Source organism: Elaeis guineensis, chromosome 12 (assembly GCF_000442705.2).
Source record: "Elaeis guineensis isolate ETL-2024a chromosome 12, EG11, whole genome shotgun sequence".
Taxonomy (NCBI): Eukaryota; Viridiplantae; Streptophyta; class Magnoliopsida; order Arecales; family Arecaceae; genus Elaeis; species Elaeis guineensis.
The window spans coordinates 12,123,830-12,139,225 of record NC_026004.2 but is presented as its reverse complement, the minus strand read 5'-3'; the positions used below and the strand labels follow the sequence as shown (position 1 = coordinate 12,139,225).

Sequence of the window (15,396 nt, the reverse complement as noted above, 5' to 3'; positions counted from 1 at the left end):
GAATGGGAATGATCAAATCCCCCGAAGCATTTGGTTCGTGACTGGAATCAGAATCGGAATTGAAATGAAAAATTGAATTCATAGAGGAGAGTAAGGATTGAGTTCTATATAAATTGATCCATTCCTATTCCACTCCGGAATCGAAATCGGAATGAGACTCCTCCCAACTAAACGATTAGAATGAGAGTCACCCATTCCGATTCCAGACCGCCACTCCCTCCAATCAAACACCTCCTAATTGCCTTGGTGTAGATTTCTGGATTGCATCTTTGCTTTCCTTTCTACCTTTTACTTTCCTTTCTACCTTTAGCTCACAATGAACCACGGGACCATCTTTAGTTTACAAAAAGAACAAATTAATTTGAAGAAATTGTATATTGTCAAACTTTGTTGGCTAAATGAAATCATGCACTTAGGGATTCATATTTTGCAATTTTCCCGTCATGAGAGCTTAGGACATGTTCAGATATATTCTTGGTATTTTGCTTTCTCTTTCTTAATCTATTTGCTGCTTGATCATTAAAAACAGGGAAATGGAAAGATATCATAAAAGACTAACAAAAACAATGAAGGATACAATGAGAATGATTTCAAACTTAACCATCTTAAAACTCATCAACCACCAATGAATTCATTCATAAGTATGTTCCTTACCAAAACTTACATAACACAATATGTGAATAGAGATACAAATGGCACTACTATAGACTCTGCTTTTAATCAAATGTACTCAAGAATTGTGCATTGAGTGCTCCAGAAATATAAATGTAGATACATCTAGAGGATTTACTTTAACTAAATATATTCAAGACCTGCGCCGCTTGAGTGCTTCGAAGCGAGCAGCAAGTTCTTCATAGTCAGGTAACTTTGGATGGACTCGAGAAATAGAGTTGACCATGCCTGCGTTTGATTTATCATCAGCAGGATTTTTTTCTTCAAAGTGATTGCGATGTAGAGGCAGTGTAGGAGGAGGGTGAGTTTCTGTTGATGTTTCCATGTATATTTCTTCATCATTTTCTGAATCTAATCCATCTGAGTCATCAAATTTTATATCTGAATTCACCGTCCGCACAGTGCAACTGTTCCTTCTGAGAATCTTGTTATCATCCAAATTGGTAGCATCCATGCTGCTATCAGTCATATAGTTCGACAAGTTGAAACTTCGTGAATTGAACATTCTCCCATGGGCTTTGACCTCATTGACTGAAGGATCATTTGTCCCAGAGGATTGAGTAGAAGAATCTAAAGATTGTGTTTGCAGTCCATCTACCCTGTTGAATTTGTTGACACTGTATGCAGTGGTGTCAAAAGTAGCTGCTTTATGATCAGATGGATGAGAGTTCTGTTTGGCAAGGTATGCTGCAACTTGTGCAGCAGAAACAGCTTTCTCTGCAGATTCTGCAGCTGCTCGAGCAGCTGAAGCTGTATCCTTGAACTGCATATTGGAATCTTCCCTGCAATTGTTTGATCTGATGGCAGAAACAATAGGAAATTTTGCAAGAGCTGAGCTTCTTGAGAACCAGTCAGGTTGCCAATTCACAAAGAAAAAGAAAACAGAAGGAAACCTGAGACTAGGCTTATTCAATTGCACGTCGCTTGGTGGATGCACAGGCTTCACAGGGATGCTGGAGGCACCAACAAACAAGCGTGGCCCTTCCTGTAAAACTTGCCATAAGAGACTGCTGTATACTCACAAGTTAAATGCAAAACTGATTAATTGCTTGTGCATGCATGTGCACACATTCAACCATCATAGACATGCATATGTGCAGGTGTGTGCATGCATGGGTAAGGATACCAATAGAGAGCTTGCGATCATACTAGAAGTTCTTCAGGAGGCTTGAGAAGTTCTGCCTCAGATTCTGAGGCATCCCATTTGATCTGATATTCCTTTGCTATTTCCTTCATGATTTTCAGCTTTACTTCACCGGTCGGTTTTCTAACTGATAGTTTCTCGATCAGCTTCAGGAAGAGAACTTAATTAAGCATAGTATAGTTCTAAATGCAAATAGAAAAAGAAAAAATAAAAAGAAACAATAGGGGAAAATATGAAATAGATATTAGCAAAAAACTCTTAAGTATGGACCAACACATGTAGGACTTCACAGTCAGAAAAGAACCAGCTATGTCAGTTTATCTGAAAGAAGAAGCCGTGGATGTTCCAGGCTCTAATAGGGCTATAAAATATGATAAAATCTATCAGTCAAGGAAATAATGCATTGGCTCTAGGTAGTGTTGCATCTATTAACGTCTCTCATTTATTATAAGCCAGGTTACTAGCTCAAAAATAGTAATTAGGAAAAGCATTTTGTGAAGCATCAACATTCGAGCATCTCATGTTCCAGGCTTCAAGTTAGCCCTGTGATAGTATCTGTTATAAAAAGGAAAAAAAGCCTATGGGACAATTAAACAATATCATAGCGCATTGGTTGTTGGAATAGCTAATAGAATCATTACCATACAATTTACACCAGAGTTAGGACGTAGATCTGTTGCTGCTGATACAAAATCTTTTCCATACTTCTTTTCAAAGATATCACGAATTCGGCTAAGTTCTGGGATTTCTGAGCACCTTGGAGCAGCGTATATCAAACTAGAAATACCTTCTTTTAAATCTGCAGGACAATCCCTGACAAACCAAAGGCCAAAATCAGCATCAACTTGTATGAAGTTTGACAAGCAATGATCAAAATATAAACTAACCTTTGTTTTGCAATGATTGGAAGGCGCACCACAATCAGCTCACAGAAAAGTTCAATGATCTCATTGGCTGCCATAACGTTTTGTTCTCTAATCACATGTTCGACCTACAAAATTATTTCATTTCAAATGATCACATCAAGCTAAATGACTAGTAGTTCTTACTTTTTGGAGCTCTGTTAGTCCATTGAATGATAATTTGCATTTGATTATATGTTTTAAAATGTACTGGCATTTAGATTAGCTAATTCTCAATATCCAAGGAATTTGCTGATGGACAGAGGCAAGCCTTCTACAAACTTTGGGTGATGGATAAAGTATAATTGTGTCTCCCAGATTTTATGTACCTTTTATTGAGTTACTTGAAGTAGCCTGCCTATTGTAAGTATTATTGTTCCAAGAAAACTATTGAGAATCCGTGCTACATCCATCATTGGCCAGTACAATACAATGCTTGATACAGGGGTGGTAGGCCTTAATATGCCACGGTCCAGATGAAAGAAAAAAGAAGGTTAGGCCTACTCATTTTTGGAACATGAAGGTTTTTCAAACTTTTTTTTTTTTTGACTAGTTTGATTTTATAGAAGAGCTCAACAAGAGAGAGAAAAAAAAAAAAAAAAAAGAGAGAGAGTTTGTTTTCAGCAAATGAAGATTGCTTGCCTACAAGATGAACCTTATAGGGAGACTTGGGAGCTTAAAGGTAGATGTGGAAGATTTCACATATAAGTACTCAATGTCAAAGAAGCTGAAATTCTCATGTTGTGGAGACTTGTCTAAGGAAGCCTAGCTTGACCTTTTGACCCCTCTTTAGACTCAGACATAACATGAAGAGCATAAGGGTTCCAGGTGTGACAATTCTCAAGGAGAAAGAGCTGAGGAGAAGGAGAAAGACAACTCAAAGAATCCTTCACAAAGGAGGTGGCCATTGCATTTTTAGTGTCCTTAAAAGTAGTGCGTTCTCTCCCATTGAGCAAGGGATAATCTGGTACAACCTAGTGAGTGCAACAGGGGAAAGGTTTAAACCAATCAATGAGTCTTGTAAAGGATCTAGGAAGTCATTATAATCACGAAGCATAAATTAATGGTGTCACTTGCTTTTGCTAAGTATCTCCGGATTGGTCCGTATCCTCCAAATTTGAGTTTTTTCTGGTGTCCGGCTAACAGTAACAAAATTCTAAATGGGAAAGTTCCCATGAACAGCACTTTGACCTTAATTCCATCCATGGGCCGTTTAACCGACCATCGGATACCTCAATGGAGCGAAGTAAACTTCACATAACCAAACAATCACAGGCTTAGCACAAAGTCGGTTGAACTGAAGACTAGATCCCAGACAGTATCAAACCAAGATTTGTCTTTTCTCTCAATGTTCAGTAAACCAAAGCAAATGTAACAAGAGAACATGAGAAAATAACAGAGCGGGGTGCCAACTCTAAACTAGAGAAGCAGGAGCTGAGGAAGGAAAAGGAGGAAAATACCCGGATCCTGGCGGTGTCCTCCTGGCGGGACTGGAGAAGCATGGCGATGTCGCGCCTCATCTGCCTCACCTGCACCTCCCTCTTGTTCCTCAGCAGCTTTATCCTCGCCATCGCCAGTTTCGCCTCCGTCTTGCTGCCATTACATATCTTAGATAGAGATCATTTCCGTAGAAAACTAAAAGCAAACAAGAGCTGATGACAAGAGCAAGAAGAGGAGGAGGAGATGGTGGTCGTACCATTTGGAGGAGTTGAATCCACGGCGAAAGATAGAGGCGCCCGCACCCATTAGCTTCTGGAGGGGAGATTTGCTCTCCGGAGGCATCTCAGAGGAGCAGAGAAGAAGGCGAGGGGGTGAGGGTGTGGAAAGTGGGGGTGAGGAGTTGTAACGGTAACTAAAGATTTTCTTTCAACAAAAAAAAAAAAAAAAGATTTTCTTGATGGGTAGCTGGAGCCCACTGGGCTTGGAGCCTCGCCTTTTTCGAATGAAACGGATCGGGTCATTCCCGGTGAGCGTAAAATCGGGGGATTCGCTATGTGTCGCGTGTGGAAGCTACGGATGGTGGATGAACGGAAGTGGAAAAGGAAGTCGAGTGGGTAGAGTCTGGGCCAGAGTGATCCGAATCATCTCTTTCCATTTTGAACTGAGAAAATATTTGATATTCCCCGTCTTTTCTGCTCCCTTCCAGTAGAAAGTGGGGCTCACGTAAATGTCGGTGAGAAGGTGACCGTTTGGGTGAAGACGACGCGAGCCTGTCAAGCACTAGCAGAGCGGCGCAGTTGGGCGCGCTGGCGAGAGCGGCTTTGGTGTACCAGCATGGTTTCAACTTTTCATGGCCTATCAAACTCTGTCCTTTTTTTTAATTTAATTATATAAAAATTTTAAATATTTTAAAATTTTTTAACCCCATCCTAAACTTTTATATGGTGCAATCAAGTAATCAAAATTTCAAATTATTTCAATTTAGATCCTACTCTAATTCCCGTGATCCTACTGTAATAAATTTATCGATGGCTTGCTTACATGAAAAAAAAATTGACATAAAAACAACAGTTTAAATAATTAAAATCTCATGATAATAAATTACGGCAAAAGAGATCAATGAAAAAAAAATTAGAGTCTACAAACTTGATCTTTCTTGCAACCTCTCAATCCATTTAGAAAACCCTAAGTCAGTACCACTATTCCTATTCTCTATCAAATAAATACAACTACATAAATGGTTGGATAGGATATGAAGAGAAGGCCAATGGAGAAGTATCAAAAATTAAAAATAAATATAAAAAATAAACAAAAAGAAGAATTTAGGATCTCAAGAGATGAATAGATTGGATTAGAAATCCATAACACTAGCCTTGAGCAGGGAATAGAAGATACAAAGCTTATACAAATCTAAAGCATTGGATTTTTAATGAGCAAGGAGGTGATCTTCCCATTATGGCTATGAAGAAGTTGCCTGAAGGAGACACCTTTAAAAAGAAAGAAATTACTGATCAAAAAGAGAGAAAGGAGATCTTGGATGAGTGAAAGAGAAGATTTCTCCTATTGATGAAAAACGAGTGGAATGATGAAATTTGAGTGAATGAGGGTTAGAGGAAATAGAGTTGGATTAGCTTTGATTTCTACCAATCTAAAAATAAAATCTCTTCTATCTATTCCAAAGAAATAGAAAGTGGAGAGGGTAGAGATCTTCCCATTAATAGAATCCCAGATGAGAGAGAATTTTTTTTTTTTTAAATCTTCCTATTGATAGAAACCCTAGATGGAAGAAGATAGGAGAAAAGAGAGAGAATAACTTCTACAATTTTTTTCAGATGAGCAAAAGAAGGCAACTTAAGCGGGTGATATGTATCATGTGATAATCCAGTCATGGCAAACAGAAAAAAAATTAGAACCAAGGTCCGAATTGAAAGAATTTAATATATTCGATGATCTGATTACACTAAATAAAAATTTAGAATAAAATTAAAATCTCTTAAAAATTTAAAATTTTTATATAATAATAATAATTATTATTATTATTATTATACTCCGAAATTAGGTGGCTATCGACCATTGGCTTCCTAGAGTTTATTGTGCAGCTTGGGTAATGTGGTCATTCCCATGGAAAGTGGAAAAATATTTCAAAGAAATCTTTTGAGATTTTGGTTAGTACATGGAATTCGGATATCAAAATCTAAGCTAATATGGTAAAATTAGAGTAGTAAATAATTTGAAGCATTAAAAGAACTGTCCAAGGCGGTAAAGAAAAGTTTGGCATATTGTGATGGATAGATATCTGATCAATTGATATCTTAAAATATGTAAATTTATATTAATTGAGACAAGAATAATATATATGTGTGTGTGTGTGTGTGTGTGTGTGTGTTATTTGAACAAATCGATAGCAAGAGTCCGAGTAGATCGCTTCCATGTTCTCCTTAAAGACAAAATCGCCTATATATACTTGATGTGGCTCATATGAGTCGCACTTCTTATGCGATGTCTCACTTTGCTATGTTTATTCAAACAAATTGAGTGAGCAAATTCAGCTTCAGAATTGTGATATCTACTCCAGTATTTGTGAAAGGTTATCGATGAGGGTAAGGTCTAATGTACATCGGACTATCTAATAGTCCAACGAAACACAAACCCTTGGATCATGCATAAAGATGCATGAAAAGTGTGGCTAAATGTGATGCATCTTAACATGGACTACCTTCACTGTATCTTGATGCTTGATCTAGGGATCCACACTACATCAAACCTTACTGGTTTCCCCTGTAACCTAGCTCTGCTGTGGAGGAGGGTGGATACTCCTCTCTCCACTCAAGGGAAAGTCATGGATTGCATCCACGTCCATCTTCCATCATCCCTCCCAAAGACCCCAAGAATTCCAGAAACCCACCATCTGACCTTCTCTCCACATGCCCACCACAGACCAAAAGCGGCCTGTCACATTTTACTACTCTAGCACTGATTCTAGTATGGGCCTGCTGCAACATACCAATTGGACACTAGAATCACCACTAGATTGGTCCTCCATCCTTGTTCCTGCTGTTATCTCACTCCCAGTTGGTGGACTCCCTGCCAATCTTTAAAGAAATATTTAATCATCAAAAAAGTCTGAAAAGATACTTCAACCCTACAATCATTTATACTTGGGCATCAATACCTGTATTCCACTCTTCCACCGGCAGCATTATCCTTTCCCTTCAGACAAGGCTTTTTCTCTTTCCACCAGTATCCAAAACGGGCACCTCTTTCCTCTTCGGTACTCTTCTCCTTTTATCCACTGCTACAGCTATTGACAGGTGCCTGCATCAATCATAGGCTGCTTGTTTCTCTTCCTCTGCTCTTTCTGGTACGTTATGGTATATGTGGCTTTGTCCATGTCCTCTCTTTCCATTCCTTCGTTAACTTTGATTGCCATGAATATATAACTGGGACTTGTGGGCGTGGTTTCATACCACTGGATTCAACGAAGTGATGGATTATTCAATGGTCGATGGCACATTAACGACTTTATGCCCATAAATCTTCTTTGTTTTGCATGAGCAAGCACAAGTGATCTTATTATGAATTTCAAATGAATGCAGCAGTTATATCTGAGAAGCACTGCTCCGTCTGTTTAAACTCTCACATTTACACACACACATCATTTCTTTTACCGAAAGTGTAGAAGAGCAGAGTACCATCTGCGTACGAGAACAAGAACTTGTCAATTAGAAGTGAAGAGACCATTTGGAAGCCCAAGTATTTGATGCTAAAGTTTCTCCATCGGGTTAGCCAGACTGAAATTGTTGCCGATTGATGTAATCAAGGTGCAAACACTATGACAAAAAATTAGAAATGACTCAAAGAGTTGGATATATGGAGTGTCTGGTATATTGTACTTGATGCTATTTTTGTTGGAGCAATGCAGGCTGGTTCTTCAAAATGGCACCACCTTGTCGGAGCTGCGGGCCAGTGTGGAGCATGAGTCGATCGTCAAGCGCCTCGAGGCTCGCTGCAGTTCCGGTTAGCAGTGACAGGTGGGTCTTATGGGAGTTGGGTGGGGGCAGAGCCGGTTCTGCCAGTGGAGCGGTGGCCATTTCAGATAAATGACTTTGCTCAGCAAGGCATCCTACCTTGTGGCAAAGCAACTACGGAAGCGATTACAGCAAGGATGGCATACATCAAAGCCAGGCATCAGTACATGCTCTGTGGATTCTCTGCAATCTTGCATCAATTTTTTTGGTCTTAATGATGTCTCTCGTTGGTTGAAAATAGCAAACTGGAGCAAGGTGTCTAAACCGGTATTATTGTTCCCATTATAACGTAGTACTGTCCATTATTTACCATATTCAATGTGATTTGAAAATTTTTATATTAATATAATGATTTTTTTAGAGATTAAGAGAGACTAATCCTTTTTTTTTTTTTTTTTTTCCGGTACACCTATCTTTCCATTCTATACTTGTCCTGCCTCATGTCCAAATGGCAAGCAACGATGCTCCAAGCAATTGCCAATTGGTTGATGTAATGACTGCTATAACATTTCAAGTATCTAATTATTACCTAAATGATTTTTATAAATAAAAAAATAATTTCTAGATGTTACAAGCTTTTTTTTTTTGGAGGAAAAATGGATTGATTGAAACGAACTAGGATCTTCTATGATGCATGCCGAGCGTCATAGGGTCCTGTATATCTTTGGATAGCTACCAAATAATGTACGCTATGATACAATATACGCTCATAGACTATTCTTTTTGATGGTCGTCCATCTCTTGATGGCGGCCATCCATAACTGTACAACATTCTGTGGTGGCATACGTACACCATAGAGGATTTATGCTTCACTAAAACCATCATCAAAACATCAATTACTAATGTGTGTAATATCATGGTTTACTTTCTAACCTTTGTAGTAGGCATTGTAACCCTAAAATGGTATTCATTGAAGCATAGGTTGGAGGTATCAATTTTAGTTCATCGAAACCTTAATTCCTTTAAAGCAAACATCCACAAGTCTCTATACAGAGATGCTTAAAAAAGTTTAATGAAGGACCATCCAAGACTAAGGACAGTGATGGATCGATATGGATCGATGGGCCAATATCCATATCCTCTTCATAATAAAAAAACTCTATATCTATATCTATCTTGTGCCTATTTGGAGTAAGATCAGATTAAGTAGAGGTGCGGATCGGATAGATAAAAATGATCGAATTGGATCGGATGAGAAATTTATCGTATAAATATTAAAAAATAATTATAATTTTATTTTTATTAAAAAATTATAATTTTGAAATGAAAATGAAAATTAAAATTATATTGAATCAGATTCGATTCGGAATAGAATATATCATTATTCATAGCTGATCTCAATTTGCTTTGGATATTTTTCTAAAATTCATGTCCATTCCCAATTTTATTGGTAAAACCCATTCCATTCTGGCCTGATCAGAATCCGATGGATTGGCTAAAACGCCATCACCGTACGGATGGCCCATCCATTGGGCCCGTCTCTCATGTCCATTAGCCTACAGCAGACGAACCAGCTAACGGGAACAGATCGAGACCGCGGGGGCGAGACAAAGAGGAGCGAGAGGAAGAGAGATGGCCGGCGGCGGAGGGCATGGAGGAAGCACGACGTACAACGGGTACACCATCCACCACCCCAAGCGCTGGCACACCCTCACCGGCAAGGGCTTGTGCGCCGTTATGTGGTAACTAGCTTCAACCCTCAACCCTAATCCCTCTTCCACCAATCCTTATCCATACCGCACCTTTTTCTTTTCCTCTCTCTTCAATTAACAATTCGGATCGTTGCAAGCAAGAGACTAGGGGATGTTTTTGGGAAATTTTGATGCTGTTTCACTGAATCAAATCTGATTGAAAGCTGCGACAACCTTTCTTCTCAAATGTTTATCTTTTGGAGGGTTAAATGGATTTGATGCCTCCCGGTTAGGTTAATTTGAAACCATACTCTTAAGTATCTAATACGGATCGAGTTCTAGACACACAGCTTGGTGCCATCCTTCTGTGTATTATGACTAGAATTCGTGATAAGGGGCATTTGGTAGCGAAGTAACATTCTCATGGAATCTTGGTTGCTAGGGTGTGACTACATAAGAATAGTGACATTTATTTTTGTTTGATTTTTCTATTGAAATGTTGTGTTGATTTTAATTAAGATGGTAAGGGATTGCATAGTGAAGTTCTGCCAGGGTTTCAGTAAGAAGAGTTGCCTAAACCTTTGTTGAACGATGGAGGAGGAGGTGGGAAAAACCTACGGTAGTATGGTCGAAAGGTGAGAAAAAGGATTAAGACTAGTTGGAATCAACATTTATATTTCTAATAGGAATAGTTGGCGAATGAGGATTTGTAAAGCCCCAACTTACTTAGTTGCGACTTGACTTGATGGTTATGGTTATGATTTCACTACAGCTTTCTTCTAATTCAAACCTTTACCTTATGTAGGTTTGTTGTTTTGGTGCATTGCAACATTTTTGCTTCTAATGCGATAATCATTTCTGGTTTTATATGCATATTTCTTTGGGATTCTTGTCTTTTCAATATTGTGATTCAACATTTAAATTCATAAGACCTTCTAATTGATATGAACTAGGATGTTGGTTAATATTAAGATCCCATTAGCATAAGATTAATAGACAAAAGGTGAGTATTTTGATGTGAATGTGTTGTGCCAGTAACGATTGAGTTAAAATTTCATATTTTTGAGGAACGCTAGCTGTGACAAGTGTAAAATATATAGTCATGGAGGGTGCATTGAGAAATGATTTGAAGGGGTTTCCAATTAAAGGCTTATCAGAGAAATAATTTTTTCATTAAACAAGTCCAAACATGTCCAAGATCTAATTGGTCTCAGAACAATTGCTAGATAACCATGCATGATAATTACATTTTTACTCCCTTTCAACCAAGCAATCCTCTAATTTGTTTTCAGCTTCTTTCACATTATTGGCCAACTGTTTCACTCTTCTATGTTGGAAGTATGGTAGAAGCCCTTTTTGTTTATTTTTACCCACATTTATTGGCTGATGCATGAGAATACAGATTTTCACATTTGGTCTTGGGCAATACATGCAACATTAACTGTCATCACTTCTATATTGTTCTGTATTATGTTTTATTCTAGTGATTAAATATACTAATTAAATATTATAAGTTTTTATTTATTCATGATTCGTTTCAAATACTATAGTTCAGGAATCTGCTATGCATATCTATTTTGGGCGAACTTTTGTAATAGAGTATAAAATATCGAAGATCTCTTTTCTGTGACTTGAAGATTGCTTGTCGTATAAAAAGTAAAGCTCTCCATGCCATAGCCACCATGATGATGGTGTTTGATATGGATGAAGCTCAAAAGTTTCATGGCAATATTCTTCTCCCAATGGGGTTTCTTTGTATTTTGGGCCATGATATGGATGTGTAAGAGATACGACGTGATAGTTTCTATTACTCATATGTAGATGATTTATAGATGCCAATGATATTGGGGAAGCTAGCATATTATACATCTCAGAATTTAATATGTGTTGGGGATGATAACTCCAATGTTTTGGTTTTGCAGGTTTTGGATTCTATACAGGGCTAAGCAAGATGGTCCTGTAGTTTTGGTAAGATTTTTTTTTCAACACTTCAACTCTCGCCTTTTAGTTGTCTCAAATATTAGTAGTTATGTCCCATCCAATCTTTATAGGGTTGGCGTCATCCTTGGGAGGGACATGAAGACCACTCTCAGGGGCATAGCCATGGACATGAGGTATTTCATTGCAACTGATGATATGAGATCTTGTGATGCTTCTAAATTGCTATGACTAGTACCATAGATAAGTTTGTGGTTTTGGAGCCATAAGCTACCTAATATGTTAGGCCAATTACTAATAAAAATGAGAAATTTTTGCATTTAAAGTATTTAGTAGAAGAATTATGTAAAGCATTGCTACATAATCGCTTGGCTTATATGAGTCACATCAATGGTGGACCTTTGACTTCTTAGATTAATATAAGAGAAGAAATTTTCACTGAAAGTATGAATGCTTCTCATCTGGCTGAAGTTGAAACAAACATCAAGTGTTTGAAGTTTTGGAACATTCATGAAGTATGTATTTTTTTTTGGGGGGGGGGGGTTGTACCGTATGCATTTTTACTGGCTGGGCACATAAACTGGCACTATTACCACTTTACCAGCTCTATATTCTCAAGAGATTTTTCCATGACTTCTTAATTAACAGGTATGTTAGCCACTTTTTAATGACCCTGTCTAGAGGGAAGTTGCTTGGGTAATAAAATTCCATAATATAGTTGTCAAAGTCCAAATGAATGTTCAACAACTTTGACATGGCAACACTTTAGTAATTTGAGTGCAACACTGTGTGGATGTACTCAATTCATATGCAACCTGTTGGGTCAGTTGCTTATAGATAAACAAAACAAATCAGACAAATTAAGTAATTTTATGCATAGATTCATCAAAAAATGGTTATATCTAGTCATTTGAGGATGTTTGGTAGAAATGGCAAGGGGCAACAAAAGAGTGATCTTTTCATAGTGAAGGCAGTGTGATGCTAGAAATATCATATTGTGTCATAAAAGCTCCAGAATGTCCTCTTGTATAACAGGGTCAAGAAACGAATGTGTCTAAGTCACATTATTTGGAGATTCGGCTGGTAGATTGTAGTCAATGATGCATCTTGGTATCAGGGAACAGGTTATGTTAGTCGATTTTCAGTCTTCATCTATTTAAAGAGCAGTTAGCTACACAGTTCTTTCAGATCCTAGACATATAGAAGTGGCATGATTTTGGGAGTCTTGACATTGAATTGCCTCCCAAACAGATGATGATCATGGAGCTTTCCAAATCTTTAATTTTTTATTAGAAAATGTTCCCTATAGTTTACTCCTATACAAGTGAAAAGATGTACAGTGACCAGTTCCAGAGAACAAAATAAGTGCTTTAAATGTCTCTGCAAAGCAGTCTAGGTTTGCAAGACTTTAATTTACTGAGGTGAGCATTCTGATTTTTGCATGCCTATCGCATGTGCAAGTGCTTACACTGCTAGCAAGTTAAAACAGAGGCTTGTGGGATTCTTTGTAAAGACCTGAATTGCTTCATAAGATCCAAAGATAAGTAGATGACCCATCTGAAGACATTCCTGCTGGTCACTATCATATTGGCTGAAATTGAACCATAAAGGAGAACAATCAATATGGTGAAAATTGAGTCATTAAAGGAAAAGGTGGAATTGGCAGAGGAAAATCTTTTGGTGAGCTGTATACCTTTGATTGTTTCAGCATCAGAGAAGAAATAAGCAAACTTGTTAAAAAGGAAGGATCACTTTCTGAAGTCATTCCAGTGTTCTAGATCGGTTAATATGTCAATGTTACATAACAGTCTTTACAGATAATTTAGATGATCAGCCATATCACTCAGACATTTTTTTTTTTTAAGGAAAAAGTTATATTGCCTGTCAACTGTGTTACTAATGTTCATCTAATTTGCATGTTGATTGGGTTTCTGTTGAAAATTTATTGTGGATGGAATATGTGTATGCATGCATGTATATCGTCTCATTTTAATTAAATGGTCTGCATGATCTGAACACTAGTACAGAGTGCCAGATAGAATTTAGTGATGCAGCTAAATATCCTGACATATATAGAGCATGGATGATGTGTAACAAGGTCTGAGGATCCTGGTGAATGGTCTTTACCATTAATAATCCTTAGGACATCTAAACAAGAAAGAAAGAAAGAAAACTTATGTTCAATATAGTCTTGTTCTGGTAATAGAATGGGTAGAGGCAGGTTTGTTCTTGGATATGTATGACCTATCCTCAGTATCCCGTCTTGTTTTTTTTTTTTAATGTTTTTTGATCTCAACGTCTATACAAAAAGAAAGAAAGAAAGAAAGAAAGAAGGAAAGAAAGAAAAAAAATTATGTTCGATATAGTCATCTGGTAATAGAAAGTGTATATGCAGTTTTATTGTTGGATATGACCTGTTCCCAGTACCCCATCTAGTTTTATTATTTTTTTTAATCTCCTGATCCCTTACTTTGTTGGGTGGGTTATCTAATATCCACCTGTTTCTGCAGGCGTCTCATTAGAAGTCCCAAGGGTGGCAGCTGAGAGGGGTCCCCGTTTGTTGCCTGTGTGACTGCAATACTAGTGAATAAAATTGGTTTGGGACATGGAGCTGTTCATCTCGTTTTTTTTTTGGTTATTTCACATACTTAAAAGTGGTGGATTGGAAAACCAAGCCTGATTTTATTGTTGGATTTTGCTTGTCTGGACTCCTTTTCATGTGCAATGGACTATTATATTTCCTGTGAAATCCTATACTAGTACTATTTCAAGTTCTGAAAATTGGTGTTAACTTTGGTGATTATCTCGTTCTAAATCCTGAATAGTTAGTTGATCTAGTACTGTCATTCTGCCATTGGCACACGACAGTGAGGTTGTGATCCTGCTTAACCCATTTCAAATTCAGTTTGTTGCATCATATGATCACTCAGGCTAAATTTTTTTTTTGTAGCCTGAGCCTGGCGTATCTTTAACCTATTCTGTTGTCTTAATTGCTGCCAGGTTCTGTTATTTGGCGACCGGATTCCATTTCAGCCATCTTTGTGTAGCTGCCATCAGACTTGGGGTTGGATTTTGTAGTACATGGAATCATCAAAAGTACTTTGTAGCTAATATATTTCCTGGGATCTCATGCATCTAGGTTTGGCTTTCCGCCGGGGTCAAATGATTCAACGAAGTCGTAACAATGCTGTAATCTGGGTTTAGAGAATGAAGCGATAGTTCCTGCATTGCTTGAGGGAAGCTGACTGAGTCAAGGATTTGTGGAAGGGGGCGTCTCTCTTAGTTAAATGAGGAAAAGTAAGAAAAGTGCAATATGGTGGCCATATCCTCCAGGTCCTTGCAAATCACATAGCCATAAAATAATATATGTTGGAATGCTTGGGTTTAAAATTCTTTAGTTAACATGCGCGAGAAAGTTAATGGGATAATTAGTATATTTTATGAGATCAATAAAAGGGTGTTATCGATATAAAAAGTGACAGGCGGCATTAGAAAGAAATACTCTTTTTTTTCTTCCGATGGAAAAAGAAATATTCCTTGATTTCAAAACTGAATAAAATAGAAAGAAACTCCAGCAATATAAAGATCTACGATTATATTTCTTTAGAGCCACTCTGTTAATTACATGCACAGCTTCAAA

At 37.6% G+C, this 15,396-nt stretch overlaps 2 protein-coding genes across 2 annotated transcripts; one reads left to right on the top strand and one right to left on the bottom strand.

The window, feature by feature from the left end:
- Nucleotides 1-605: 605 nt before the first annotated feature.
- On the bottom strand, nt 606-4,550 carry LOC105055175 (uncharacterized). Its single transcript, XM_010936923.3, has 7 exons — nt 4,415-4,550; nt 4,179-4,311; nt 2,704-2,807; nt 2,458-2,629; nt 1,822-1,962; nt 1,566-1,657; nt 606-1,469 (listed from the first exon to the last, which is right to left on the bottom strand). Exons 1-7 carry the CDS (start codon nt 4,498-4,500, stop codon nt 806-808), a joined length of 1,392 nt encoding a protein of 463 aa, XP_010935225.1. The 5' UTR covers nt 4,501-4,550; the 3' UTR covers nt 606-805.
- A 5,125-nt stretch (nt 4,551-9,675) lies between these two features.
- LOC105055176 (NADH dehydrogenase [ubiquinone] 1 beta subcomplex subunit 2) lies at nt 9,676-14,559 on the top strand. The gene is made up of 4 exons (XM_010936925.3): nt 9,676-9,869; nt 11,741-11,786; nt 11,870-11,932; nt 14,267-14,559. Exons 1-4 carry the CDS (start codon nt 9,760-9,762, stop codon nt 14,276-14,278), a joined length of 231 nt encoding a protein of 76 aa, XP_010935227.1. The 5' UTR covers nt 9,676-9,759; the 3' UTR covers nt 14,279-14,559.
- The last annotated feature ends 837 nt before the right edge of the window (nt 14,560-15,396 follow it).

Coding starts and splice junctions, on each gene's coding strand:
- LOC105055175 (XM_010936923.3), bottom strand. CDS start 4,500: ATGCCTCCGGAGAGCAAATCTCCCCTCCAGAAGCTAATGGGTGCGGGC. Junction 2,808..4,178: donor AGGACACCGCCAGGATCCGG/GTATTTTCCTCC, acceptor ATAATTTTGTAG/GTCGAACATGTGATTAGAGA. Junction 2,630..2,703: donor CCAATCATTGCAAAACAAAG/GTTAGTTTATAT, acceptor TTGGTTTGTCAG/GGATTGTCCTGCAGATTTAA.
- LOC105055176 (XM_010936925.3), top strand. CDS start 9,760: ATGGCCGGCGGCGGAGGGCATGGAGGAAGCACGACGTACAACGGGTAC. Junction 9,870..11,740: donor GGCTTGTGCGCCGTTATGTG/GTAACTAGCTTC, acceptor TTGGTTTTGCAG/GTTTTGGATTCTATACAGGG. Junction 11,787..11,869: donor AAGATGGTCCTGTAGTTTTG/GTAAGATTTTTT, acceptor CAATCTTTATAG/GGTTGGCGTCATCCTTGGGA.